We start from the raw sequence: 27261 nt of genomic DNA on the forward strand, positions 1-27261 counted from the left end.
TAAATCAGGGTGCCAAATGAACGGCTCTTTCACAGATGTGATTTGGTTTAAGACGTTACCAAAAAGAGCCGTTCGTTCTGCTTCTCAGTAGCTGGTGTGCACACCTGCAGGCTAGGCCAAGTAAATGGACTTCCTTTCCCTTATGAACTCTTAAACAACTTCGGCGATAAAGTTTGCAGCACTGAAATTTCCAGCAGGAAAAAGTTGGCTTGTTTTGCATTTACGGTAAGCTCTAACATTACTTTAATTGACATTAATAAACTTAAACAACGATAACGTGTGCTATTCTTCATTCGCTACAAACTACATGCCATGGCTGTCATATTGTTGTGTAGCTAATTTAGTTTACCGGTAAATACAGAGAGCTACTTATAGGTAACCATTTTGCTCTGAATTTAAATGGGATATCTTAATTGAAACTGTGACACTTGTACTTTGAACCAATTTGGTTAGCCTTACAATTAGCCATTCTCTTAGCAATTTTGCTTTGCACGCGCCGACCGGCGCCTTCAGCGAGTGGATACGCGTGTCATTCGTTTGATAAAAACATGTTAAGCTTGACCCTATTTTCTAAATGAATTGTATTAGACATGCCATGTTTTTTTTCCTCGATGAAAATAATGCCCACCTCTGCCGACCTTTTTATCTCTATTTGATCATCATGCCACGTAAAATCATTAATTAAATAAAGACCCCTTTCTATTAATCCGAATACTTGTAGGCGTGTGGTGATGTCTGGTTTCCTATAGTCCCCGTTTATACGAAAACATAGCTAGCTAATCATGTTATTGCTAAATTAATTTAGTCAGTGTGCAGTCAACCAGCTAAATACATTTACAGGTCTAACGTTACTCAACATCTCATTTCCACTTGCTGTACAGTACACGCAATGAGCCTCGATTCCCCGTACCGTGAATATGGCGAGATGTCAATGAACTGCAATAACCTCGCTGAATGCAGCAGCATCACAGCCTCGCATTTTATGGGGAGATGGCTCACCAGAGGTCATGTGATAGCGCGGTGGGTTTGCTTCTCTTAAAGCAATTGGCTGAAGCGATCTTGCTATACATCTGGTCTCTTTTATTAATGGGCATCATTATTTCCCTGTGAGGATCTTGCTATACATCTGGGCTCTTTTATTAATGGGCATCTTCATTTTCCTGTGAGTCATTGTTAATCCCTCAAAGTAGGTTGAATACATCAAGTTGTCACCTTGCTAGGTTCTATGTGATAATGCAAAACAAAACTCTCCATGACTTTCAAGTTCTCAGCAAACAAGGTTGCCCAGTTGGGAAGTTCTTTCTCAGCCTTGGTATCATTAGCTATGGGATCAGCACTCACCCTCCCTGCACTTGTATTTTTGCAAATGCAGTCACTACCAGATTAACCATGTCCTCTGGGTTTAATAGTTTCAACAAAAGCTGAGGTAGTTTTTAGGAATGCATGATATATCGGAATCGGACGATATTAGCTAGAAATGCCAACATCAGTATTGGCCCGATGTCTAGTTTAACGCTGATGTGCAAAACCAAAGTCAAAGCTGACCTGCATACCTATATAATGTAGGTACAAATCAAATGTTATTTGTCACATACACATGGTTAGCAGATGTTAATGTGAGTGTAGCGAAATGCTTGTGCTTTTAGTTCCGACAATGCAGTAATAACCAACGAGTAATCTAACCTAACAATTTCACAACAACTACCTTATACACACGTGTAAAGGGATGAAGAATATGTACATAAAAATATATGAATGAGTGATGGTACAGAACGGCATAGGCAAGATGCAGTAGATGGTATTGAGTACAGTATATACATATGAGATGAGTAATGTAGGGTATGTAAACATATATTACATGGCATTGTTTAAAGTGGTTAGTGATACATTTTTTACATCCATTTTTCCATTATTAAAGTGGCTGGAGTTGAGTCAGTGTGTTGGCAGCAGCCACTCAATGTTAGTGATGGCTGTTTAACAGTCTGATGGCCTTGAGATAGAAGCTGTTTTTCAGTCTCTTGGTCCCTGCTTTGATGCACCTGTACTGACCTCGACTTCTGGATGATAGCGGGGTGAACAGGCAGTGGCTCGGGTGGTTGTTGTCCTTGATGATCTTTATGGCCTTCCTGTGACATCGGGTGGTGTAGGTGTCCTGGAGGGCAGGTAGTTTGCCCCCGGTGATGTGTTGTGCAGATCTCAATACCCTCTGGAGAGCCTTACGGTTGTGGGTGGAGCAGTTGCCGTACCAGGCGGTGATAGTTTGAGTGCTTTTGGTGACACGCTGAATTTCTTCAGCCTCCTGAGGTTGAAAAGGCGCTGCTGCGCCTTCTTCACCACACTGTCTGTGTGGGTGGACCAAATTCAGTTTGTCCGTGATGTGTACGCCGAGATACTTAACTTACTACCCTCTCCAATACTGTCCCGTCGATGTGGATAGGGGTAATGACGACATAATGACGCCACGTAAAATTTTGCTCTATACGTACACCACAATGTCTGTTGTGTGGATCGAGCAGTTATTTGAAAGAGTAAATAACACTTTGAAATGTTAACTTCTTTGGGGTAGGGGGCAGTATTGGGTAGCTTGGTTTAAAAACGTGCCCAAATAAGCTGCCTGCTACTCACCCGTAAAAGCTATAATATGCATATAATTAGTACATTTGGATAGAAAACACTGACGTTTCTAAAACTGTTTGAATGATGTCTGTGAGTGTAACATAACTCATATGGCAGGCAAAAACCTAGACAGGTTAAATAAGCTTTTGACACATCAAATAACAGTTCTATTATATAATGTTGTGTGTTCTGAATTTGCACATGCAAGCCAAGCGCCACCACTACTATCAGTAGCACTGTCAAAGCTGCCCAAAAGTCTGCATACACCGGCCACGAACGATGTGTTTACAATACCGCATTGGTAATAAAGCATTATTTGTTTGACCTCAACTGAGGTAGCTTGCTAGCTTTAGCTTGATACCTAGCTAACACCAATACAACCAGACTGAAAACAATGACCAGTAGAAACTAGAAATGCACCGATATCAAATTTTGGGCTGATATCCAATATTTTCCTTGCCAAAAAAATTATACCGATATTTTAAAAAACAACAACACATTTTTAATATTGGTATCGGGTTTTTTGGCAAGGAAAATATCGGATATCGGCCCAAAATTTCATATCGGTGCATCACTAGTAGTTTTACTTTCTTTATCTCGGTCATCCAGTTTGAAAGGAAATTGGGCAGAGAAATGTGTGAAGAAACTGCACATTTTAGTGGCCTTTCATTGTACCCAGACAAGGTGCACCTGTGTAATGGGCATTCTGTTTAATCAGCTTTATTATATGCCACACCTGAGAGGGATGTGCACAAAATTATTTGAGAGAAATAAGTTTTTTTGTGCATATGGAACATTTCTGCAATATTTTATTTCAGCTCATGAAACATGGGTTCCAACACTTTACATGTTGAATATTATATTTTTGTTCAGTTAGAAATAATTGGTTGACGGCAAATTGACGGCAAGAAGCCCAAACAGGCTAGAACATAATTTCAAACCTTGCTTACATTTGTCTACGATCACATCTCTCTATGTGTGGGAGTACTTTGGAACAGATTTCCAAAATTAAAATCGCTTGGAGCTGATTTGCTGGTATTTTTACAGTCTTATGTCCAACAATAAAACATTTAAAAAATGTCCTGCAGTAGGCTATTGAATAAAGCAGTGTTGGTTGTGTGTGTATTTGTTCATAGACGAGACTGTTTTGATGTTATAAGTAGCTAGGTTTCCATCCAATTGGCGATTTTTATGCAAACATTCTAAAAAATCTGCATAAAGAAAATATGCGCATTTTCCCACTAGTGGTGTTTCCGCCATACTGTTGCAGATTTGTTTTTAATCTGTGCGTGACGACGTAGTGCACAGAATATACTTTTTCTTTAAAGTTTTCATGTACCAAATAAAAATCTAAAGTTCAATGTGTTTCAATCGCATTTTCAACTCTACCGATAGTTTTGTCACATACCGTTGCGTTAAATAGCAAATGTGCATACTCTGGCCTTGGCACAGCCAGTTCGCAGATACAGTACGGGGAGGCTAGTCTACATGAGTTTTTTTATGAGCAAGAATATTTGTAACCGTCTCTTATGTTCCAAAATTTGAAATTGTGATTTTTACATTGAATAAAAGTAGAGACTCAGAGCTTCAATCATACACTGTAGTTAGAGGAAACATGGGGAAGTAATGCTGCTTTAAAAGTTGATCAACTTCATATAAAGATGGCCCCTTGTTTCTCGTTCCTAAGCAACTTTGCAGTATTTATAGATATTTTTTTTAATTTCTCACGCTATTATCCCAGAACGTTCTTAGCATTATTACATACAGCCAGAAATAACTTGTGGATATCAGAGAGGCAGTCTCTCACCACCATTTCGACAAGGAATACAACTTTCCTGAATTGGATTCTTTGATCGTACCCTTCAAGGCGATAGAACTTATCCCAGAGGCTCCTCCAAAATGCTGCCGGGGGAGAAGAGGTATTCGGAGTGGACTTTTAGCCTGACTCGGGAGGCGTGCACACCATCCACCACTTCCAAGTACATTACTCGCTAATGTTCAGTCCTTGGGCGATAAAGTAGATGAGCTCAAAGCGTGGATCTTCTTCCAGAGAGATATACTCTGTTTCACGGACTCATGGCTCTCTCCGGATATACTGTCCCCATTGATACAGCCAGCTGGGTTCTCGGTACATCGTGGTAACGTACAGGAACTCAAGTCCTTTTGTTCACCCGACCTAGAATATTTCTATCAAATTCCAACCGTGTTACACCACTAGAGAATGTTATTTTTTGTCACAGCTGTGTATTTTCCCCCTCAAGCCGATACCACTACGACTCAAGGAACTACACTGGACTGTGTGCAAACTGGAAACCGCATATACTAAGGCTGCATTTATTGTAGATGGGGACTTTAATTTGGACTAGAGGAAAACGCTGCCAAAGTTTTAGCAACTCATCGCCTGCAGTACTCTCGCTTCAAAAACTCTTGACCATTGTTACTCTCCCTTCCGGGGTGGCCTTAACGCCCTCCCATCGGCAAATCAGATCTTTGCTCCTCCCTTCCATAGGCAGAAACTCAAACAGGAAGTACCCGTGCCAAGGTCTATTCAATGTTGGTCTGACTAATCGGAATCCATGCGTCAAGACTGTTTTGATCACGCAGGCTAGGACATGTTCCTGGTTGTCTCTACTAATAACATTGATGTATACATTGACACAGTGACTGAATTCATCAGGAAGTGTATAGGGGATGTTGTTCCCACTGTGATGATTAAAACTTATCCAAACTAAAAAAAATGTAGATCGCAGCCATGACAAGGTGACTGGGAATATGGCCAAATACAAGCAGTCCAGTTATGCCCTCCATAAGGAAATCAGACAGGCAAAACATCAGTACAGACAGCGACAAAGTGGAGTCACAATTCAATGGGTCAGACACAAGAATTATGTGGCAGGAACTCCAGACAATCACAGATTGTAAAGGGAAAACCATCCACGTTATGGACACCGTCTTGCTCCCGGGGACAAGCTAAACAACTACTTCGCCGGGTTTGAGGATAACACCGCCAACACAAGCCGCTGAACGAGGACTGTGAGCCCTCGCTCTCCGTGGCCGACATGAGTAAAACATTTTAGCTTGTTAACCTTCACAAGGCTGCCAGCCCAGACGGCATCCCTAGCAGCATGCGCAGACCAGCTGGCTGGAGTGTTTATGGACATATTCAATCTCTCCGTATTCCAGTCTGCTGTCCCCATTTGCTTCAAGATGTCCACCATTGTTCCTGTACCAAAGAAAGCTGAACTAAATGACTATCGCACCACAGCACTCACTTCTGTCATCATGAAGTGCTTTAAGAGGCTTAAGGATCATATCACCTTACCCAATACCTTAGACCCACTGCAATTCGTATACCGCCCCAACAGATCCACGGATGATTCAATCGCCATTGCACTGCACACTGTCCTATCCCATCTGGACTAGATGAATACCTATGTAAGAATTCTGTTCATTGACTACAGCTCAGCCTTCAACACCACAGTACCCTCCAAGCTCATCCTTAAGTTCGGGGCCCTGGGTCTGAACCCCATCTTGTGCAACTGGGTCCTGGACTTCCTGACGGGGGCCCTACAAGGGCATGTGCTCCGCCCCCTCTTGTACTCCCTGTTCACCCATGACTTTGTGGCCACGCACGCCTCTAACTCACAACAGTGGTAGGCCTGATTCCCAACAGCGACGAGGGGGAGGTGAGGGCCCTGGCGGAGTGGTGCCAGGAAAATAACCTCTCCCTCAATGTCAACCAAACGAAGGAGCTGATCATGGACTTCAGGATGCAGTAGAGGGAGCACGCCCCAATCTGAGGCCACAGTGAAGGTGAAAAGCTTCAAGATCCTTGGCGTACACATCACTGACAATCTGAAATGGTCCACACAGACAGTGTAGTGAAGAAGGCACAACAGCGCCTCTTCAACCTCAGAAGGCTGAAGAAATTCGTATTGGCCCCTAAAACCCTCACAAACTTTTAAAGATACACTATTGCGAGCATCCTATCGGGCTGTATCACCGCCTGACAACTGCACCGTCCGCAACCACATCACCTGGAACACACTGCCTGCCCTTCAGGCCATCTACAGCACCCAGTAAGGCCAAGAAGATTATCAAGGACCTCAGCCAACCAAGCCACGTCCTGTTCACCACGCTATCATCCAGAAAGCAAGGTCAGTACAGGTGCATTAACACTGGGATCGAGAGACGAGCTGTTTTTCAATCTCAAGGCCATCAGATTATTAAGTAGCCATCACCCACCTACCTCCACCCAGTGCCCTGAACTGTCACTGTCACTAGCTGGCTACCACACAGTTACTCATCCCTGCACCTTAGAGGCTGCTACCCTACGTACATAGATCTGAAACACTGGTCATTTTAATAATGTTTACATACTGTTTTACCCATTTCATATGTGTATATACTGTATTCTAGTCAGTCAAAGCTATGCTATTCAACTTTTGCTGTACATATACTATTCTATCCACGTATTCTTCAGATATATTACATATTATATCCACATACTGTCCACAATGTCTATACATACCCTCATATACAGTGCATTCGGAAAGTATTCAGACCCCTTGACTTTGTCACGTTACAGCCTTAGTCTAAAATTGTTTTTATCCCCCATCAGTCTACACACAATACCCTATAATGACAAAGCAAAAACTTTTTTTTTTAAATTTTTGCTAATTTATACAAAATAAACTGGTATCACATAAGTATTCAGACCTTTTACTCAGTACTTTGTTTAAGCATCTTGGTAGCGATTACAGCCTCGCATCTTCTTGGGTATGACGCTTCAAGCTTGGCACGCCTGTATTTGGGGAGTTTTTCCCATTCTCTGCAGATGCTCTCAAGCTCGGTCAGGTTGGATGGGGAGCGTCGCTGCACAGCTGTTTTCAGGTCTCTCCAGAGATGTTCGAGCTGGACGCCCGGCCAAACTGAGCAATCGGGGAAGAAGGGCCTTGGTCAGGGAGGTGACCAAGCACCTGATGGTCACTCTGACAGAATTCCAGAGTTTCTCTGTGGAGATGGGAGAACCTTTCAGAAGGACAACCATATCTGCAGCACTCCACCAATCAGGCCTTTATGGTAGTGGCGAGACGGAAGCAACTCCTCAGTAAAAGGCACATTACAGCCAGCTTGGAGTTTGCCAAAAGGCACCTAAAGACTCTGAGACCATGAGAAACAAGATTATCTGGTCTGATGAAACCAAGATTGAACTCTTTGGCTTGAATTCCAAGCGTCACATCTGGAGTTAACCAGGCACTGCTCAACACCTGGCCAATACCATCCCTACGGTGAAGCATGGTGGTGGCAGCATCATGATGTGGGGATGTTTTTCAGCGGCGAAGACTAGTCAGGTTCAAGGAAAAGTTGAACGGAGCAAAGTACCGAGAGATCCTTGATGCCTGCTCAAGAGCGCTCGGAACCTCAGACTGGGGCAAAGTTCACCTTCCAACAGGACAATGACCCGACGCACACAGCCAAGACAACGCAGGAGTGGCTTTGGGACAAGTCTCTGAATGTCCTTCAGTGGCCCAGCCAGAGCCATTACATTAACCTGATCTAACATCACTGGAAAAAACTGAAAAATAGCTGTACAGTGACTTTCCCCATCCAACCTGACGAGCTTGATAGGATCTGCAGAGAAGAATGGGAGAAACTCTCCAAATACAGGTGTGCCAAGCTTGTAGTGTCTTCCCCAAGAAGACTTGAGGCTGTAATCGCTTCCAAAGGTGCTTCAACAAAGTACTAAGTAAAGGGTCTGAATACTTATGTAAATGTAATATTTCCGTTTATTTGTAATACATTTGCAAAAATGTCTAAAAAGCAGTTTTTGCTTTGTCATTATGGGGTATTGTGTGTAGATTGAGGGGGAATAAAAACCATTTTTAGAGTAAGGCTGTAATGTGACAAAGTCAAGGGGTCTGAATACATCCTGAATACACTGTATATCATAACTAGGAATAAATTAATGGAAGTGATAGAAGACAATATGATCCAATAGTTCTGGATGTTTATTTGATGTAGCCTACAGTATATAGGTCAGTAGGATACAGATGTCTGCCTGACAATGTTGGCATGTTTATCTCTGGAACGTCATCAAAGCCCAGGCAGCAGAGCTGCTATATGCAGTAGCTATAACAAACTGGCCTGAGGAACCGCCCCTTCCTTGTCCTGTAGTAACCCCAGCAGCATATCTGCTTTGTGTGGTTGTGTATGTTGCGGAAGTGAAGTGTGTGAGGGGGATGGGTAGGGTGGGGGACTCATCGCATCATCCAAGAGAAGGGGGGAGGAGTATTCCATTCCACCCATTCCCCTCCCTCTTGCATTAATTTAGCTGAAGTGACCATATATGGGGGACGAGTCTTGTGGTGTGAGCCGTTTCAGCCAATGAGAAGGGCTGTAGTGTTGGCATCTTAGTGGCGGAAGTGTGTAAGGATGTCTGCAGGAAAGGGTGGGGTTTCAGAGGAGGGACAAACCAGGCGTTTGAAAATTAATGATGTGTTACACAGAGTAGACTGAGGCGGAGAGGCCAGCATATTTTGAGTCTAGCAGCTGACTGACTAGAGTGCTTAAGCAGTCCAGAGAACCGGCAACCAGAACTGAAACAAGGAATCTAAAGAGTTTACTTCCAAGGATGCACTGTAAGTTCTTATGCATTGAATTAGATATACATTCAGATGTTGTGATGAGGGCGTTTTCCCTCTCACTTGCGTAGAGCCTAGATCTGAAAGCTTACATTGATTGTTACATATAATACATCTTTATATCCATGATCTTCTGACTTTGGCTTGTGGGAAGGCATTTCTCTGGCATCGTGGCATTTTCATTAGGATGTGACTGGTGGTTTCTGTGTACCTTACGTAAAATACATTTTAAAACTAAATTTGAGTCCCTCTCTGTGTTCAACGTTTGAATTTGGTTTAGTTCTTACATTGAAGTTAAGTTATTGAATTCAGAACAGCTCATGTACCACAGCTCTGGAGACTGTTTATGTGGTACTGGTTCATCCACCTCATTAGCCCATCTCGACAGCAGATATGTGCCGGCTGGCTGGGGTGGAGCATCCTGCCCTCCATGTACAGCTGCTTAGACAGGGTTGGGCGAGGCAAAGAAGTCCTAGTTTTAACTGCATTATTGGGGCCAGAAACAGCTGCTGGTTGGATGGATGGAATCTTGATTCACCCCAGTGGGTTAGCATCCTTGGTAACAACTCCAGGCAGCTGGGTGAGATGGCCATCTGGGATAGAGACAAGTACAGGGACAGAAAGATATTTAATGTAGCTTCCTTTGCATCTAAAATTCTCTACAGTTGGGATTTTTAAATGCTGGGTGTGGGGAGAGGGGAACCCCTGCTTTGTTTTGGAGACGCCCAGTTTTGGGCAGGATTTGTTTAGGTTGTAGTTAATGCTGGTTTCTAAAAATGTGTTTAATGTTGCCATTTTAGAGCAGTGTGCAAGAAAAGCTTCTACTCATAATCAGCCAAATTGTCTATACTTGCAATTTGTTTTTTGAATGGACATTGTGGCAGTTATGTGGACTAGACATACTGTTTGGGACCTAATCCTCTCTTAATTGTGTGCAACGCAGCGGTCAGTTGCTAACGTGATGAAACTCTGCGCAACTCTAAATCCATTTGAGCCCATCCCCTTAATGCTCACTGGGAATCTCCCTGGCAGGCCATCAGCAGGGATGTACAACCTCATTCAGGCATTACAATGAACTGCTCCTCTGGGGACTAGGGGTCAGACGGTGACCATCCATTCCGGGCTCAATCAACAGGAGAGAAGGAAATGGCTTTCTATCGTACAACAAGGAAGTACCTTGATTTGTATTTTATTTTCCCTGGTCTGACGTGTATTGGTGAGCACATTGTGAAGGTAAATACACACAGCCTTGGTCGTCATGGCTGGAGGGGATGAGAATAGAACTTGGTCATTGGTTAGGCATGTGTTGATAGCTCTCCTCACATCCAAACATAAATCAGTCCTATAGGGCTCTGCCTGAGACTTATTCAGTCATGAGAGAGAGACCCCTGAGGATCAGCCTTAAGGCAACATTCAGAAATATCAAGAATCTCCTCTCATTAAGGTACATAGTTTGAGCGTGAGAGCGAGCCTTTTCTGAGCTATAGGCTTAGTCTATAGCACCCACCCCCAATGCAGGCATGTCGGCACCCTCCCAACCCCCAGGGACCACTCACAATACAACTCCCACACTAGAATACATTACAGCCATGCAGCGTGAACCCTGGCCACAGCTGTCCAAGTCTGTGAGCATGGGGAATCTGCAGCCGCTCTGTTACTGGAGGAAGAAAGTACAATGGTAGCTGTTGCAGGGGGTTTGTGGTGTCAGCGGTGAGCTCACATGCTCTGCAGGAATGTGTAATGATGAGGTGAAGTCTCAAGGTTAACAGCAGTTCCTCTGAAGGAGGCAGCAGAGAGGTAGACTCTATCGATCTGCTGAGCTACGGCCCTTGAACGAACCATGAATCAGACACATTGGTTTTGAGTTTGAGGGTTTATAGCCGTTTCAAAACACTAGGTTATAATATTGACTGGGTTTTAATGAGGGCTGGCTGCACCCTGGCCCTGGCTCAGGGGAATGTTTGCGTTCCTGCTCTGACCCCCATGGTGTCTGTTTTCTTTCCTGCTGCCCCTGCTCAATTGTCCTCAGCTGGTGAACTATGATAGTCCATTCCACAATAGGCCGAAAGGGCCACTGGTATGTGTTTTCAATGCACCGAGCCAGGCCTAGATAAACAGAAGCCAGGCCGGTATTGGCTTTCCAACAAGGGGGTGGAGAGTGGGCGGGAGTTACGTGCTGGTGGGGCGGTCATGGTTATTGTTCTAGGGCGCTGACGTGTTTCCTGTGCCATGTTGGGTAACTGCCCACGATGGAACAAGCGGATCATCAACGGGCTGAACTGGGCTCTGGTTGGGTCTGTGTGTCTTTCACACAGATGGAGCCATTGAATTTCAATAACCAAAGGATGAGATGAACCAGCCAACTAAATGAGTCCGTCTTATGCAACCTCTGCTGTCTTGCCTGTTGTCATGTGTCCACATGGCTTTATATCTCTGAAAGGGGGGTTTCATAACACGATAAGGCCCAAATATTCATTTATCCTTCCTCTGATTTGGGAAAGGACCACACTGAATAAACATGGTTAATTTATTTTGGCTGAAAGAAGTTACTTAAAAGGATGCCTCATTGTTCAAAAACAGTGATTTATGGGGACAAAAACACAGTTCAGTCTACAGGAGCTCTTGGATCTATGTACCTTTTTTGAGTCCAGAGCATGACCCTGTGACAGCACATGCAGCACAGTGGTGGGTGTCTTGTGAGCCGTTTGGCAGTCACATGCTACTGACAGTTCCACTGTGTAACCAAGAAGCAGGTGCTACTGTAAGGAAGGACTAGTGCCATTTGTCACTCTCTCAAAGCCTGCTCAAACCTCCCATCACTTACCGCTGGGGAAACTCAGCCCCGAGATTTGCATGTCATGTTGTGTGAATGAGTCATATGCTGTATCTTACCCTGTCCCCTATCTCTATCCCTCCCAGTGATTGTGTGTGAGCCCGCTGCCATGTCCACAGTCGTGGTAATGGACCCCGCCAGGGACGCCAGCAACTTGCAGTCATCCTGTGGCACCGGGGACAGCATTGCTTCACTGGATGAAGTCACTATGGATTCCACAGCCAAGTACGTACCTGACCTGCAATGAGGACCTTTATGTACTTCCCCAGAATCTGTCTTCATACTGAAATAAGAGACATAAAAATGGTATCCACTAGTTCATCTGACTCTGAGGAAGTAGATAAAGGGCCTCATTGCCAAAAGCCCGAAGAACACTACATGACTAAAAGGCTTTCTACTGGATGTTGGAGCATTGCTGTGGGGACTTACTTCCATTCAGCCACCAGCATTATTGAGGTTGGGCACTGATGTTGGGCGATTAGGCCTGGCTCCCAATCCGCTCAAATTGCAGAATTCATCCATTTTGAAGGGGTGTCCACATACTTTTGTGTATATATAGTTTATCCCTTTAAATGACAGCTCAGAGATATTTGACCTACTTGTATCACTCAAAGATGAAAAACAGTCCTCATATTCTGTCAAATCAGCAATGTAAACATATTTAGAGTCAGTTTGCAAGACAGATTCTTGGGGACGTTAGCCTCTGACACACTGAAATGTTTCCTCCATCTATCTTAGACGTGACAGCAGAGTTCACCAGGACAGGACTGGGAATCTACTTAAGATTGTTTCTAACGTTTTTCCCCTCAGTGAGTCATCAGAAGAGGAGTCAGCCGGTGAGAGGGAAGCGGAGACTGGGGCCAACACTGAGCTCACCAACAATCCCACAGACATCCCCACTGAATGGCCCACACACACACAGTCAGGTGAGCTGACCTACACACTCACACATTTACATGGCAAACACCACAAGGACAGCATTTACATGGGACACAAATATATTTAGAAAACAGGGTTACAACAGTTAGAGCGTACACAAACATAGTGGTTCACACACACTCTTGAGGTTGGCACATGGCTACAGAAGTTATACCAGTGCATTCATTTTGAGGTAGACCAAATGAATTGTCCCCATTTGGAACTTTGAGGGAATGGGCCTAAGGGAAGTGAAGTCCACCCTTGGTGCCTGTACGTGCCAACTTCCTTTTCCTGTTTCCTCCGACTCAAGTCAAGAACATTCAGCCTTCAACATTCCACACGCACTCGGTATGACAACCCTTTTTATAAGCTGTATACTGGCATATATAAAACCCCAATTAGATGAAATAGTTCTATGCTATCCTAAATGAAGGTATTCACAAATGTCATTAAAAGCACAGTTCAATTGAGATTTGTGTCAGTTGGTCAGTAAACCCTATGTTACTGCAAATCAGTAGGGCATTCTCCTCCACTGTCCATCGACCTGAAGTGCAGTCCAGTAACTGTAGCCTCAGGACCTGGCAGAGTGGCAGCATGACTGTGGCAATGTGCTTCTGTTGACTATTAAAGAAGTGATTGGTCATAAATAGTCCTGTCTGAACTCCCAGAAGGTTCCACCCACAGCTCAGTCCTGTTGACAGTACACAGAAACACAGCGCTCTTTGGAAACGGGGTCAGCCTAACACAAGGTCACATGACCCCACGCTTCACTCAGTGTTGATCTTTTCATTTTATAGTGCTTTTCAGAGGCTTCATAGTCAACACAGAACATAGGAGGGAGTAGGTCCCCTTATCTAAATAAAGCTTTCACGCACTTCAAAATAGTGACAGGGATTATCTATAGTTCTAGTCTTGTCATAGTGACATTTGAAAAATTGCTGATAAGACTCAAACATGAATGCTAATACTACCAGGTGAGTTAGAGCTTCTGTTTGTCTCTGGCTAATGGCCCCCATTAACCCTTGACACCCCTACCTGTATACAGGTTGAAAATGGCACATTTTGTCATTGATAAGGGCCTACATTGGAATGCAGTGGCTGTACAGTAACATGTTATACATGACGTCAGAGCTCAGGATCTCCGCTTCACAGCTCTGTATGGGTTTTGACTGCCAGACATTCTGAATTTGAGCACTGTGTGTGACGTTGCCCCCATCCCTCCTGATAATTTGGCAACATTTGGGGGGGAGCAGTGAGGGAAATGCTATAAATTACAAGGACTTGGTGTATTTTGAAAATTGAGACGTTGTGGATTATAAAAAATACTGCTTTGATGTCATACAAGCAAGTCCAAATGTGCACTTCACATTTCCATGTCATTATACTCTATATATGTAATATAGTGTCAAAGTTCATGATCACTGTTTGATGTATACTGAACAAAAAAATGAAACACAACATGTAAAGTGTTGGTCCCATGTTTCATGAGCTGATATTAAAGATCCCAGAAATGTTCCGCAATCACAAAAAGCTTATTCAATAAAATGTTGTGCACAAATTTGTTTACATCCCTGTCAGTGAGCATTTCTTCTTGGCCAAGATAATCCATCCACCTGGCAGGTGTGGCATATCAAGAAGCTAATTAAACAGCATGATCATTACACAGGTGCACCTTGTGCTGGGCACAATAACAGGCCACTCTAAAATGTGCAGTTTTGTCATACAACACAATGCCACAGATGTCTCACGTTTTGAGGGAGTGTGCAATTGGCATGGTGACTGCAGGAATGTCCACCAGAGCGGTTGCCAGATCATTTAATGTTCATTTCTCTACCAAAAACCATCTCCAACGTCGTTTTAGAGAATTCGGCATTATGTCCAACCTTACTCACAACCGCAGACCACATTTAACCACGCCAGCCCAGGAACTCCATATCCGGCTTCTTCACCTGCGGGATCATCTGAGACCAGCCACCCGGACAGCTGATGAAACTGAGGAGTATTTCTGTCTGTAATAAAGTTATTTTGTGGGGAAAAACTAATTCTGATTGGCTGGGCCTGGCTCCCCAGTGGTTGGGCCTGGCTTCCCAGTAGGTAGGCCTATGCACTCTTAGGCCTATCCATGGCTGCGCCCCTGCCCAGTCATGTGAAACCCATAGATTGGGGCCTAATTAATATATTACAATTGACTGATTTCTTTATATGAACTCTAATTCAGTAAAATGTTAAATGTTTATTTTTGTTCAGCATAGTTACAAGATGACATGGCGTTATACCCTGGGTAGTCAGAATGAGCCTACAGTATGTTTGTTGTATTGTGAAGAAATTATGCCCACCTGACCCTGATTTTGATATTTAAAATGGACCGTTTTTGGATTGCGTAAACAATAGTAATTGTGTAAAGCGGGGATGCAGGGCTGTGTTCCAAGCACAACGACACGTTTGCTTGCTCTAGTTCCTCGCCGGCACAGCTTGGAGAGCTCAAAAGAAAGGCACTTTTTATAGTTTAAGACACTTAGTCATAAAGGTGCATTGAAAATCCTTAAGAACTGTGCACACATTGGAGAGCTGTGGACCCCTGGAAAGACCCACATTTTCCTGGAATATTTTTGTTGCTGAATGTATCCAGAGTATTTTCACATTTCCTAATTAACAAATGAGGCAAAGTACAGTAAATGTGAAATGCACATAAAATCAAGTGTAATGTTTGGATTCAGTCTTGTCAGGTGAGCTGTTGTCCTGACCTTTTTTAGTCTAAGACTTTTCCCGTAATCTCCAAACTGTCCTCTTTTTAATTGCTACAATGGTTATGCATATGCTTTCTATATTTCTTCTGTAAGAAACATTACAATTTAACCCTATCCATATAGGCCAATATAATAGTTCCTGTTGTCTTGTTAGTTCCTTTTAGTGAGTCCTCTCCTTGTGAGGTCTGTGTGCCTGGGCTTTGTAGGGGTTACCTTGTGGTGTCTGGCGTTTTGTGTGCTGATTGGTATCTCATACGGGACCGGGCTCTGTCTGTGTACTGGTAGAGGCTGGGTTCCAGGCCAGGGTCACCTAAACCCACTGCCTCTGGCTCTTCACCATCAATGCAGACAACAGAGGAGGAAACACAAGTCTACAAATGGCAACTGAGATTTAAGACCAGAAGTCAGAGCAGCCTCCATCCTGTCCCTAAAGAGTGTCTAAGCTCATTTCTGTGAGTGCTGGTGTAAGCAGGAGGCACCCCATTCAAAGTGATTAGTTTGACTTCCTCACGGGTTCCATCTGACAAATTGCAGACAGGCAAATCAATGTATGCCATTTGCCATCACCAAACTGGCAGGATGGAGCAAGAGCGTCCTTAAATCAGCTCACACAATTTATCCCCACAATATTCCTATTTTCTGCGGTGCTATACAAACTTAAGTCTAAGCAAAGCTCACAAATCAAACACTTTTCCTTCACCTTCTCAACTGACTTGCCTTGGTAAACAACGAAACCCTTCTCTCTCCCTCAGTGAGTGCCCAGCGGCCAGACTCTCTGTCCCTGGCGGTGGCTAAGCCAGACTTGTGGACATCGAGCGGTGACGGGGAGGTGAGGCTGAGGATGGGGGAGTCAGGCTTTGCCTCTGAGCCCCCACTCACCGTAGACCAGATGTTTAAGACTGCTGTGGAGAGGTTTGGCAGCTACACTGCCCTGGGCTGGAAGGAGGGAGAGCAGACCAAGACAATCAACTACCAGGAGTACTACCAGGCCTGCCGCACCGCTGCCAAAAGCTTCCTCAAGGTGAGACTAAAGACACAGACCAACTCTGCTGACACTTGACTGCTGTACATTGCATGTCAGAACAATGTGGCAAGAGAAAACCCATAACAATACATGTGTATAGTTATCGAGTGTTACATACAGAGGAGAACTGTAAAATTATGTTATTTTATTAAACACTTTCTTGGTGCTCATGTCTCCACTTCTCCAGTCATAAGAATGGCTTATCGACATCAGTTCCTTAAGTGCGACATTGCAACAGAGAAACTAAGTATGAGAGAAAGTTCTGTTGGCTTGGCAACAATGTATCCTCAAACTAAATATCAAGACAAGCAAAAGAGAACCACTGTGGACTTAAACTTAGGAGCACCAGAAGAAATGTTTACATTGATTGAGAGAGCCTGTATTGGGCCAATAAGAATTCTAGCTACTTCTGATTAGTATTTCTGATTTGTCTTAACTCACCACCACTAATGAGCTGTGGAGCTTCTCAAAGAAAAATGTTCTTAACTTCAAACGGCAAGTTAACAAAGTCTGTTTTTACATCCACTGACAATAGTTCCTCAATGTATTAGAAAAATCTTTCCAAATCAAAATGTATTTGTCAAATGCTTGAGGCAACGGGTGTAGACTAACAGTGAAATGCTTACTTGCGGGTCCTTTTTCAACAAAGAAGATGAGGTAAAAACTAAACAAAAATCAAATGCAAATAGTGACATAAATACACAGTAAATAAATAACATGGCTATATATTTTTTAATAACATGGCTATATATAGGGAGTACCAGTACCAAGTCGATGTGCGGGGGTACGAGGTTATTGAGGTAGCTATGTACTGTACATATAGGTATGGGTAAAGTGACTAGGCAACAGGGTAGATGATAAACAGTAGCAGCAGTGTATGTTTTTGTGTGTTGGTGTGGGTAGAGTCCAGAGTGTGCAAGAGCGGGTCCATTCAGGTAGTCCAGGTGTTTAGAAGTCTTATGGCTTGGGGGTAGATGATGTTCAGGGTCCTGTTTGTTCCAGGCATGGTACATTGGTACTGCTTGCTGTGTGGTAGCAGAGAGAACAGTCTGTGGCCTGGGTAGCTGGAATCAGAAAATGTTTTGGGCCTTCATCTGACACTGCCCGGTACAGAGGTCCTGGATGGCACGGAGCTCAGCCCCAGTGATGTACTGGGCCGTATGCACTAGCCTCTAGAGCCTAGCGGTCAGATGCCAAGCAGTTGCCATACCAAGCGGTTACGCATCCAAGATGCTATCAATGGTGCCGATGTAGACATTTTTGAGGATCTGAGGGCCCATGCCAATTCTTTTCAGCCTCATGAGGGGGAAGAGGCATTGTCATGCCCTCTTTACGACAGTGTTGGTTTGTTTGAACCATGATAGAGCCTTAGTGATGTGAATACCGAGGAACTTGAAGCTCTTGACCCACTCCACTACAGCCCTGTCGATGTGAATGGGGGCCTGCTCGGCCCTCTGTTTCCTGTAGTCGCCAATCGGCACCTTTTAACTTACTGACGTTGAGGGAGAGGTGTTGTCCTGGCACCACACTGCCAGGACTCTGACCTCCCCTATATGCTGGCTCGTTGTCGGTGAACACTGTCGTGTCGTCTGCAAACTTAATGATGGTGTTGGAGTCGTGTGCAGCTACGCAGTCATGGTTGAACAGGGAGTACAGGAAGGGATTAAGCACGCACCCCTGACGGGCCACTTGTTGCCTACCCTCACCACCTGGGGGCGGCCTGTCAGGAAGTCCAGGAATCAGTTGAAGAAGGAGATGTTCAGTCCCAGTGATCTTAGCGTAGTGATCAGCTTCCAGGGCACTATGGTGTTGAACACTGAGCTGTAGTCAATGAATGGCATTCTCACATAGGTGTTCCTTCTGACCAGGTGGGAAAGGGCAGTGTGGAGTGCAATTGAGACTGCATCACCTGTGGATCTGTTGAGGCGGTATGCGACTTGGAGTGGGTCCAAGGTGTCTGAGATGATGTTGTTGATGTGAGCCAGGACCAGCCTTCCAAAGCATTTCATGGCTACAGATGTGAGTGCTATGGGATGATAGTCATTTAGGCAGGTTACCTTGGCATTCTTGGAAACGGGGACTATGGTTGTCTGCTTGAAACATGTAGGTATTACAGACTGGGTCAGGGAGAGGTTGAAAATGTTGGTGAAGACACTTGCCAGCTGGTCAGCGCATTCTCTGATTACACATCCTGGTAATCCGTCTGACCTTGCAGCCTTGTGAATGGTAACCCGCTTTAAAGGTCTTCCTCGGCTATGGAGAGCGTGATCACACAGTCGACCGGAACAGCTGGTGCATTCAAGCATGGTTCCGTGTTGCTTGCCTCGAGTGTAGAAGGCATCCGGCTCTCCCTTTCGATAACCACCAAGCCTCTGTGTGAAAGGGAAAAATGTCATGCTCTGATCCAGTGGAAACTTCATAAAATACCTGATTTACCTCTTATCCCGTGCCTGTCCGGAGCACACTGGCACGGGAAACTCGGAGGGGCCCAGAATAGTTGATACAATGTTGCAGATAGATGAATGCGATTGAATGAACATGAACAAACCTCCATGCATATTCAATGTTATTTATATATGATTTATGAGATATTTTAAATCAGAATATTTTCTACCAGCAATGCATTTATTTATTTGAAACTGTTCCATGAAAAATGTTAAAATAGGAAAATCTAAACTGTCACGCAGATTGGTAGAAATGGTAAGGTAAATTGGCACCCCACATGAAAAAGATTGCCGACCCCTGAGGTGCGTTCAACAAGGGAGATTGTTCACAAATGCTGGCTAACACTAGCTAACATATTTAATTTGTTTTGTTAGCCGCAACCGTTAGCTAACAGTCTGAGAAGGTAGAAGGCGAGCTATACACTACTCCAGACAACGCTTGGCATTGCTGATGGGGATCTTAGGCTTGTGTGCGGCTGCTTGGCCATGGAAACCCATTTCATGAAGATCTCGACAAACAGTTATTGTGCTGACGTTGCTTCCAGAGGCAGTTTGGAACTAAGTAGTGAGTGTTGCAACGGAGGATAAGCTATTTTTACGCACTTCAGCACTTGGAGGTGAGCATGTGTGGCCTACCACTTTGCAGCTGAGCCGTTGTTGCTCCTAGACATTTCCACTTCACAATAACAGCTCTTATAGTTAACCAGGGCAGCTCTAGCAGAGCAGAAATGTGACACGGTGTTGGAAAGGTGGCATCCTATGACGGTGCCACGTTGAAAGTCACTGAGCTCTTCAGTAAGGTCATTCTACTGCCAATGTTTGTCTATGGAGATTGCATGGCTGTGTGCTCAATTTTTATACGCCTGTCAGCAACGGGTGTGGCTGAAAATAGTCAAATCCACTAATTTGAAGGTGTGTGTGTGTGTATGTGTGTATGTGTGTATGTATGTATGTATGTATGTATGTATGTATGTATGTATGTATGTATGTGTATCTATTCTCATGCTGTATGTGTGTGTTTGTCCACAGCTTGGCTTGGAGCGCTACCATGGGGTTGGCATTCTGGGCTTTAACTCTGCTGAGTGGTTCATTTCTGACATTGCTGCCATTTTGGCTGGGTGAGTCCCTCTACTCCTGTTTCGGGGGGGATGGGTCTGACACATTCCCTGTTACTTACACTAGCCCCGTCATGTAAGTATGTGTGATGTGCAGAAGGGTTCCCGCTCACTGATATACTGTAGGCCCCATCTAGATTGTGTAAGCATCTTATATGACTACAACCAAAGACATGATGAGATATGACATATGAGCCTGTCAGAGCAGCATAGTGTTTGACCTTGAATTCAGCATGTAGCCTGTTGGTCACATTAAAACAGTTTGATAGATCGCTGAGGTATGCCAAACACAATGACTACTCTGTTCTTGCTTTTCAGTTGTATCAGCAAATAGCTATAATCAGAAACCAAAACTCTAGAGCATGATCAGAAATCCAAACTCCATACAGTATGTCAAAACAAATCAAAGTTAATTTAGAGCTTGGAGTGTTTCCCACTGTCAGAACTGGTTATGTGAGAACATATGCCATGTGTAATTGGCAGAGAAGTTAGACTTACAATAACTTACTGTTCTGGGTGGATCAAGGCCTCACCTGTTGCATTCTTGTTTCATGATGATCATAACTTTCTGAAATACATTCTTTCTTAGCAGAGTTGCCAAACCTGTCTGTAGGAAAGGAATCTTTTTTGAGTTTGATGGAACATAAAGGCAACAACTCACTGTACTGTTTTCTCTTGTGTTGCCAGTGGGTTTGCAGTGGGCATCTACACCACAAACTCCCCAGATGCTTGCCAGTATGTAGCAGAGAACTGCAAGGCCAACATCATTGTGGTGGAGAATCACAAGCAGCTGCAGAAGATCCTACAGGTAAGCCTAGAGGATGTAAGGTGATTTGATTGATTCATTCTCCAGGGATACCTTTTACGTTTTAGTGTATTCCACCACTGTGGAATCTGACGCAGATATCTAAAATGAGTGTCTTTCCTCCAGGTTCAAGACAAGCTGCCACACTTGAAAGCCATTATCCAATACAAAGATGCACTTAAAGAGAAGAGACCAAACCTCTACACGGTATGAATGGAGTGTCAACGATTTAGATTTCATTTGAACAACCGAACACAGATCCATGCCTTCTGTGTCTTTTTTTTTTTTAGAAGTGTTCATAACACAGTACGTTTTCTGCAGGTTCGTTCCCCCCCCCACTCTATCCTGAATATGTCTGTCCTGTATTGTCTGCACAGTGGACTGAGTTTATGGAGCTGGGCCGTGATGAGCCCGACACAAAGCTGGATGATATCATCACTCTCCAGAAGCCCAACCAGTGCTGCACACTGATCTACACTTCAGGTACCACAGGCCAGCCCAAAGGAGTGATGCTCAGCCACGACAATGTGAGTGACACTGACTACAAACACCCACCACTAACACTAGTCTTTGGTTGCATATTTGGTTTCCCACGGCCAGTGTAAAGATATCAGAGTGCTATACTTAAGCAATAATATACCACACCCGAGGGGGTGTGGTATATGGCCAATATACCATGGCTAAGGGCTGTTCTTAAGCGCGACGCAACCCGAAGTGCCTGGATATACAGCCCTTAGCCATGGTATATTGGCCATATATCACAAACCCCCATGGAGCCTTATTGCTATTATAAACTGGTTACCAACGTAATTAGAGCAGTAAAAATGTTGTTATACACATGTATACGGTCTGATATACCACGGATATACCACAGCTGTCAGCCAATCAGCATTCAGGGCTCTACCACCCAGTTTATAATATCCTTTAAAGGTTGCTTATCAAGATGTAGCCTCGTATCTATTCAAACTCCCCTTTTGGTCTGAGTTTACCTGCTAATGACCTGTATTGTACTTGACCGTCTCTCCCTCTGCAGCTGACATGGACAGCGTTCGCAGTAGGCCGCTATGTCCGGCTGGCAGAAGCCACCAAGTCTCAGGAGATTGTGGTCAGCTACCTGCCCCTCAGCCACATCGCTGCTCAGATGGTGGACATCTGGGTCACCATGAAGGTCGGAGGGGCAACATACTTCGCCCAGCCAGACGCACTGAAGGTGAGGTCTATTCTCGTTTATGAGAATCCCAAGAGGACATTTTTCTGGTTTTTCCATCTCACTGAGAAGACTGTTATTCAGTCCCTTACATCACCTTGTCCTCATCTTCGATAAACCTAGTGTGTAATCCAGTTAAGGGAGGAAGATTAAGATCAGAGTTTTCACAAGTTAAAATGATACCCTGTCCTCACACAAGACAACTCTTTGTTTCCCTGTTGATCAGATCATTAGTGTTTCTGCTCTCTGTGAAAAGGCTTTTCACTAAATAAGTGCCAGCTTTGCACGTTGCAATTGCAAACTCTTTTGAACAGTTCTGTGATTCTCAGGAGCTGAACTGTCTTTCTCAATATGCCAGTGTCAGTGATACTCCACACACACACACAGTCACACATACTTTTTGCCCTTTAGTGTGTGTATATGTTGTGACTGAGCTCCATTCCTGTCTGTTCTCAGGGCTCCCTGGTTAACACAATGAGAGAGGTGCGTCCCACAGCCTTCATGGGCGTACCACGTGTCTGGGAGAAGATGCAGGAGAAGATGAAGTCCGTCGGGGCCAAGTCGTCCACCGTGCGCAGAAAGGTGGCAGTCTGGGCCAAAGGAGTGGGTCTGCAGACCAACCTCAGCAAGATGAACCAGTATGTGTTATACATGGGCCTATTTAGTAGGGAGGGGCGGATCTGTATCACCACCTCTGTGGTTCTGACTTTGCAGCGATTTCCCTCAAGGCGAATACTACAGGATCAGTAGTTGTCTTGCCCACGCACAGTATAATAATGCTAGCACAGTATGTACAGTAGTGAACTATAGCCTGGGGTATGAAGAGAGACATGTTCTGATGTTGTATTAAACTCCTGCTTCCTCTTCCGCCTGCTCAGGAATGGAGCTATGGCGAGGATGCCCATGAACTACCGCTTGGCCAAGAAGCTGGTGTTCAAGAAGGTCCGTAAGGCTCTGGGTCTGGACCGCTGCACCAAGTGTTACACAGGCGCCGCCCCCATCACCAAGGATACCCTGGAGTTCTTCCTCAGCCTGGACATCCCAGTGTACGAGCTGTACGGAATGAGTGAGAGCACTGGACCTCACACCATCTCTCTGCCCGACGCGTTCCGCCTCACCAGGTAACTATACCCTCCACATACACCTAAACACACAAGGCCTGAAATGACATATTACAGCTTTTAGAAAGTATTTTTGTTATATATGCTTTGTGTTTGATTAAGATCTGCAAAGTTAGTGATTTATGTCTTGTCTCCCTAGCGTTGGGAAGTTGATCCCTGGTTGTGAGACTAAGATTAACAATCCTGACGAGGAGGGCAACGGGGAGATCTGCTTCTGGGGACGCCACGTCTTCATGGGCTACCTAAACCAGGCCGACAAGACCGAGGACGCCCTGGACACTGAGGGCTGGCTGCATTCTGGAGACCTGGGCAAACAGGACGACAACGGCTTCCTCTTCATCACTGGACGCATCAAAGGTACAGTCTTCTCTACACACTCTATAACCCCATCTGTAAAATACCCCCAACCCTATCCCGGTCATCAGAACCCAGCTTTAAATGGAATAGACTGATGTTTTATTAAAGCCTCAGTCCACAGAAGATAGCATTTTATTGTCTGGCTCCACATAGAGACCTATCCTAAATAAAACTTGTGTTTCAATGTGTGTCCAGAGCTGATCATCACAGCGGGTGGAGAGAACATCCCTCCAGTGCCAATCGAGGATGCTGTGAAGGAGGCCGTGCCGCTGGTTAGCAACGCCATGCTCATTGGAGACAAGAGGAAGTTCCTCGCCATGCTGCTCACCATTAAGGTATGAACTGTTGGCTACAGTACTGTTTTATAATTGTTTTATTTTACCAGGTAAGTTGACTAGGAACATATTGTCATTTAAAGCAACGACCTGGGGAATAGTTACAGGGGGGGACGAGAGGGGATGAATGAGCCATTTGGAATTGTTTGTGTGTCGGTGTGAAACCAAATCCCCATGCCAACCAAGTCCCCATGCCAATATGGCCTATCTCAAAGGTCATATTTCAAGTTCTGACAAAACATCTTCTTCAGAACAGGGATGTTATGTTGTGTATCATGGCTATCTATTACAGCCACTTTTAGAGTATCTAGTAGTTGAGAAATACCATGTGTAATCAGATGCAGCCTGCATTAGAGATTGCACAGTGCTGTATAAACTCATCACTGCTCCTAATCATGTAATCACCAGATGGGGCAAGGTCATAGTGGGTTATTCACAATTCTTCTTTATTGTAAGTTATACGACTTCTGCCCAACCACTGCCACCTGGTGGACATTTTAGCAAACTGCAAGTCTTTATGGTATCATTGTCAGTTAATAGGATTCATTGACAAAAGATAAATGATTCATGAGCAAAACAACCTTCTAAGAAAATGTGTTTTTTTTGTTTCAGGACTCCTTCCTGAATAAAACATCTGTCTCTTTACCCCTCAGTGCCAGGTGAACGGAGACACTGGTGCTCCTGAAGATGAGCTGATGCCCGAGGCCGTAGAGCTGTGTCGGAAGCTGGGGAGCAACGCCATGCGAGTCTCAGAGATCGCCGGTGGGCGTGACCCGGTCATCCATGCCGCTATCCAGGAGGGTATCAACCGCGTGAACGAGAAAGCCACCTCCAACGCCCAGCGCATCCAGAAGTGGACCATCCTAAACCAGGACTTCTCCATCCCTGGGGGAGAGCTGGGTGAGCGGGGCGGGGAGCAGCCTGGGCAGGGGCCCTGGGTAGGACGGTGTGCATGTTTGTTTAATGCCATGTTCTTCTCTTCTGGTCCTGAAGGACTGCAGTGTCGTTTTTCCCAGGTCACTATATAAGCTAGACTCAAGTTTCCATAATGTTGCCTCATTTCCATTCATTTCAATAGAATTGTTTTTGTTTGACCTTTCTGTCTACTACAGACCATGTTGTCACTGTAGTTTATCACCTATCCAGTGGCGGGTGTTGATGAGCATAACAGCAGGATTTATATAGCCGACTGTCTCGTTCTCTCTCTCAGGCCCCACTATGAAGCTGAAGAGGCCGGTGGTCATGAAGATGTACAAAGAGCAAGTAGAGAATTTCTACAAGGAGGTGGTGACCCCAAGCACCCCTGATAACTCCATGCCCCCCAAATAGGCATTGGACAAAAATACCCCTGCAGAGCAATTCAGAGAAACACTACAAAAGACATGCAGACAGAACAGTCTAAGACAACCACTCCTTGTTCAGTTCCTGTTTCTCTCCTGTGAACATGTTTTGCTAGCTTCCTCCTTTCATTATTGGGTTTTGTTTACATTTGTGGGTGTTGTAAAGAAAAAAATATAAGGAAAACATCCATGAGAAGCCATTGTAAGCCTTTAGGATTTTTTTTTTAAAGATGAGTTGTTGATATGCTGATTTCAGCTATTTATTTTGTATTATTGTGATGAAGAACAATAACATATGATAGATGAAGTACAGGTGTATGTGATGAGGCTTTGTGAATTTACTGTGATACTTGCAAATAAATTGCATAGAATCCAAAAAGTCCATAGGACATGGTAGTAGAATTTTGGGGGTTAAGTGTTACTATTTTTGTTTTGCCAAAGTCAGAAATTACTTGGACCAAATACACACATTTGGATGATAAATAATGATTACATCCAGTGATCCCTGGTCTGGATTAAAAATAAAATATGAAGTAAAATGACAGGGAAAGAAAACACTGAACATATCATTGTTCTATTTATTGTATTGTTTTTCTCTGTCTGGTTTGAGTTTTGATGAAAGTGCGTCTATCATTGTGTAGTAGCTCCTAAATAGTGCAGTTCTGCAATAAATACACAAGACAAGCCCTGGGACGACCAATGAAAATTAAGTTGTAGATTTAGTTGATTCCTTGGCGCCATAAGCACATGGCACAATTTTGAGCTTCTGCACCTACCTTATCTGAGAGAGAGCATCCAGATCTTTATGCTACAGAACCATATCATTCAAGCCATATTAGTTTAGTCATGTTTTATATCCAATGAGTTTTACGGACTCTGATCGTCTGTGTGACACAGCCTACGCAATTGCCTGGTCTTGTTGGGATGTTTTGTAACGATTGTGTAAAATTGCTGTGACCATTTAAATACTGTAAATATGTTTTGCTTATTTCCTCTTCTCTGGTCTTCATCAGAGAACGTGTTAGTCTACAGATCAGTCTTGTCTTGAAGTGTGAGAGCCACCACTTTCCTCATGCATACCAGCACAACGCAGACGCGTGTGATGAGAAAAGAGTTTGGTCCTTGCACCACTGAATTTGTCTTTCTGAAAACCGGTTCATTATGTTCTCTGGGGTAACTAATCTAAACGAGAATTGAATAGCATTTCAAAATAAGCAGTCATCCTGAAACATAGATACAATCTTACCTAAGACCGGTGTGGACTGGTGTTCACTCTTATTACATTGCAAATACTCTCCCTAAACACACATATATGCATGCTGAGTGGAATTGTGAAAACCATGTATCTCTGCTACCTGCTGTACATGTTAGGAGAACTTGGACTTATGTGTCTTATTGCTGGTTGTGAATTTTGGCCATTTGTCAAACCTTTGAGTCAGTACTTGCAAAACATACTCCCAGGTACATTGTAGTAGGAAGAAATTCATTTGATTTGTGATTAAGACTTTGGCTTCCAGTACCTTTATCTTTTGATGAAATGTTTAAAACAAAGTCATCTAATACTAATGAAATCCAAAGATCCCAGTTGTAAACAATTGCCACTAACATGCCATTGTCTCAGATGAAAGTGAGTAGGTCAAACCCCTTGCAGTTTGCAGAGATGTTAGAGTGCTTCCATATTCAGAGAGAAGCTCAACTGGAGACCCATGTTGATGTTCAGGAAGACCTGTAAATAAACTATTAGCTTACCAAGAG

At 44.1% G+C, this 27261-nt stretch overlaps 1 protein-coding gene across 2 annotated transcripts; it reads left to right on the forward strand.

Moving 5' to 3' along the window:
• The first annotated feature begins 67 nt into the window (after positions 1-67).
• acsbg2 (acyl-CoA synthetase bubblegum family member 2) lies at positions 68-27261 on the forward strand. 2 transcript variants are annotated; one of them, XM_021603954.2, is made up of 15 exons: positions 68-225; positions 12180-12318; positions 12904-13019; positions 16511-16779; positions 20256-20344; positions 21029-21149; positions 21273-21353; positions 21524-21673; positions 22180-22356; positions 22810-22991; positions 23232-23474; positions 23614-23831; positions 24027-24166; positions 24820-25066; positions 25377-27261. In XM_021603954.2, the coding sequence occupies exons 2-15, from the start codon at positions 12203-12205 to the stop codon at positions 25493-25495; spliced, it is 2268 nt and encodes a 755-aa protein (XP_021459629.2). In that variant the 5' UTR covers positions 68-225; positions 12180-12202; the 3' UTR covers positions 25496-27261. The 2 variants fall into 2 exon arrangements, with proteins under 2 accessions (XP_021459629.2, XP_021459628.2); XM_021603953.2 differs by lacking the exon at positions 68-225 and adding an exon at positions 9098-9257.

Source organism: Oncorhynchus mykiss, chromosome 5 (genome assembly GCF_013265735.2).
Source record: "Oncorhynchus mykiss isolate Arlee chromosome 5, USDA_OmykA_1.1, whole genome shotgun sequence".
In the NCBI taxonomy this organism is placed as follows: domain Eukaryota; kingdom Metazoa; phylum Chordata; class Actinopteri; order Salmoniformes; family Salmonidae; genus Oncorhynchus; species Oncorhynchus mykiss.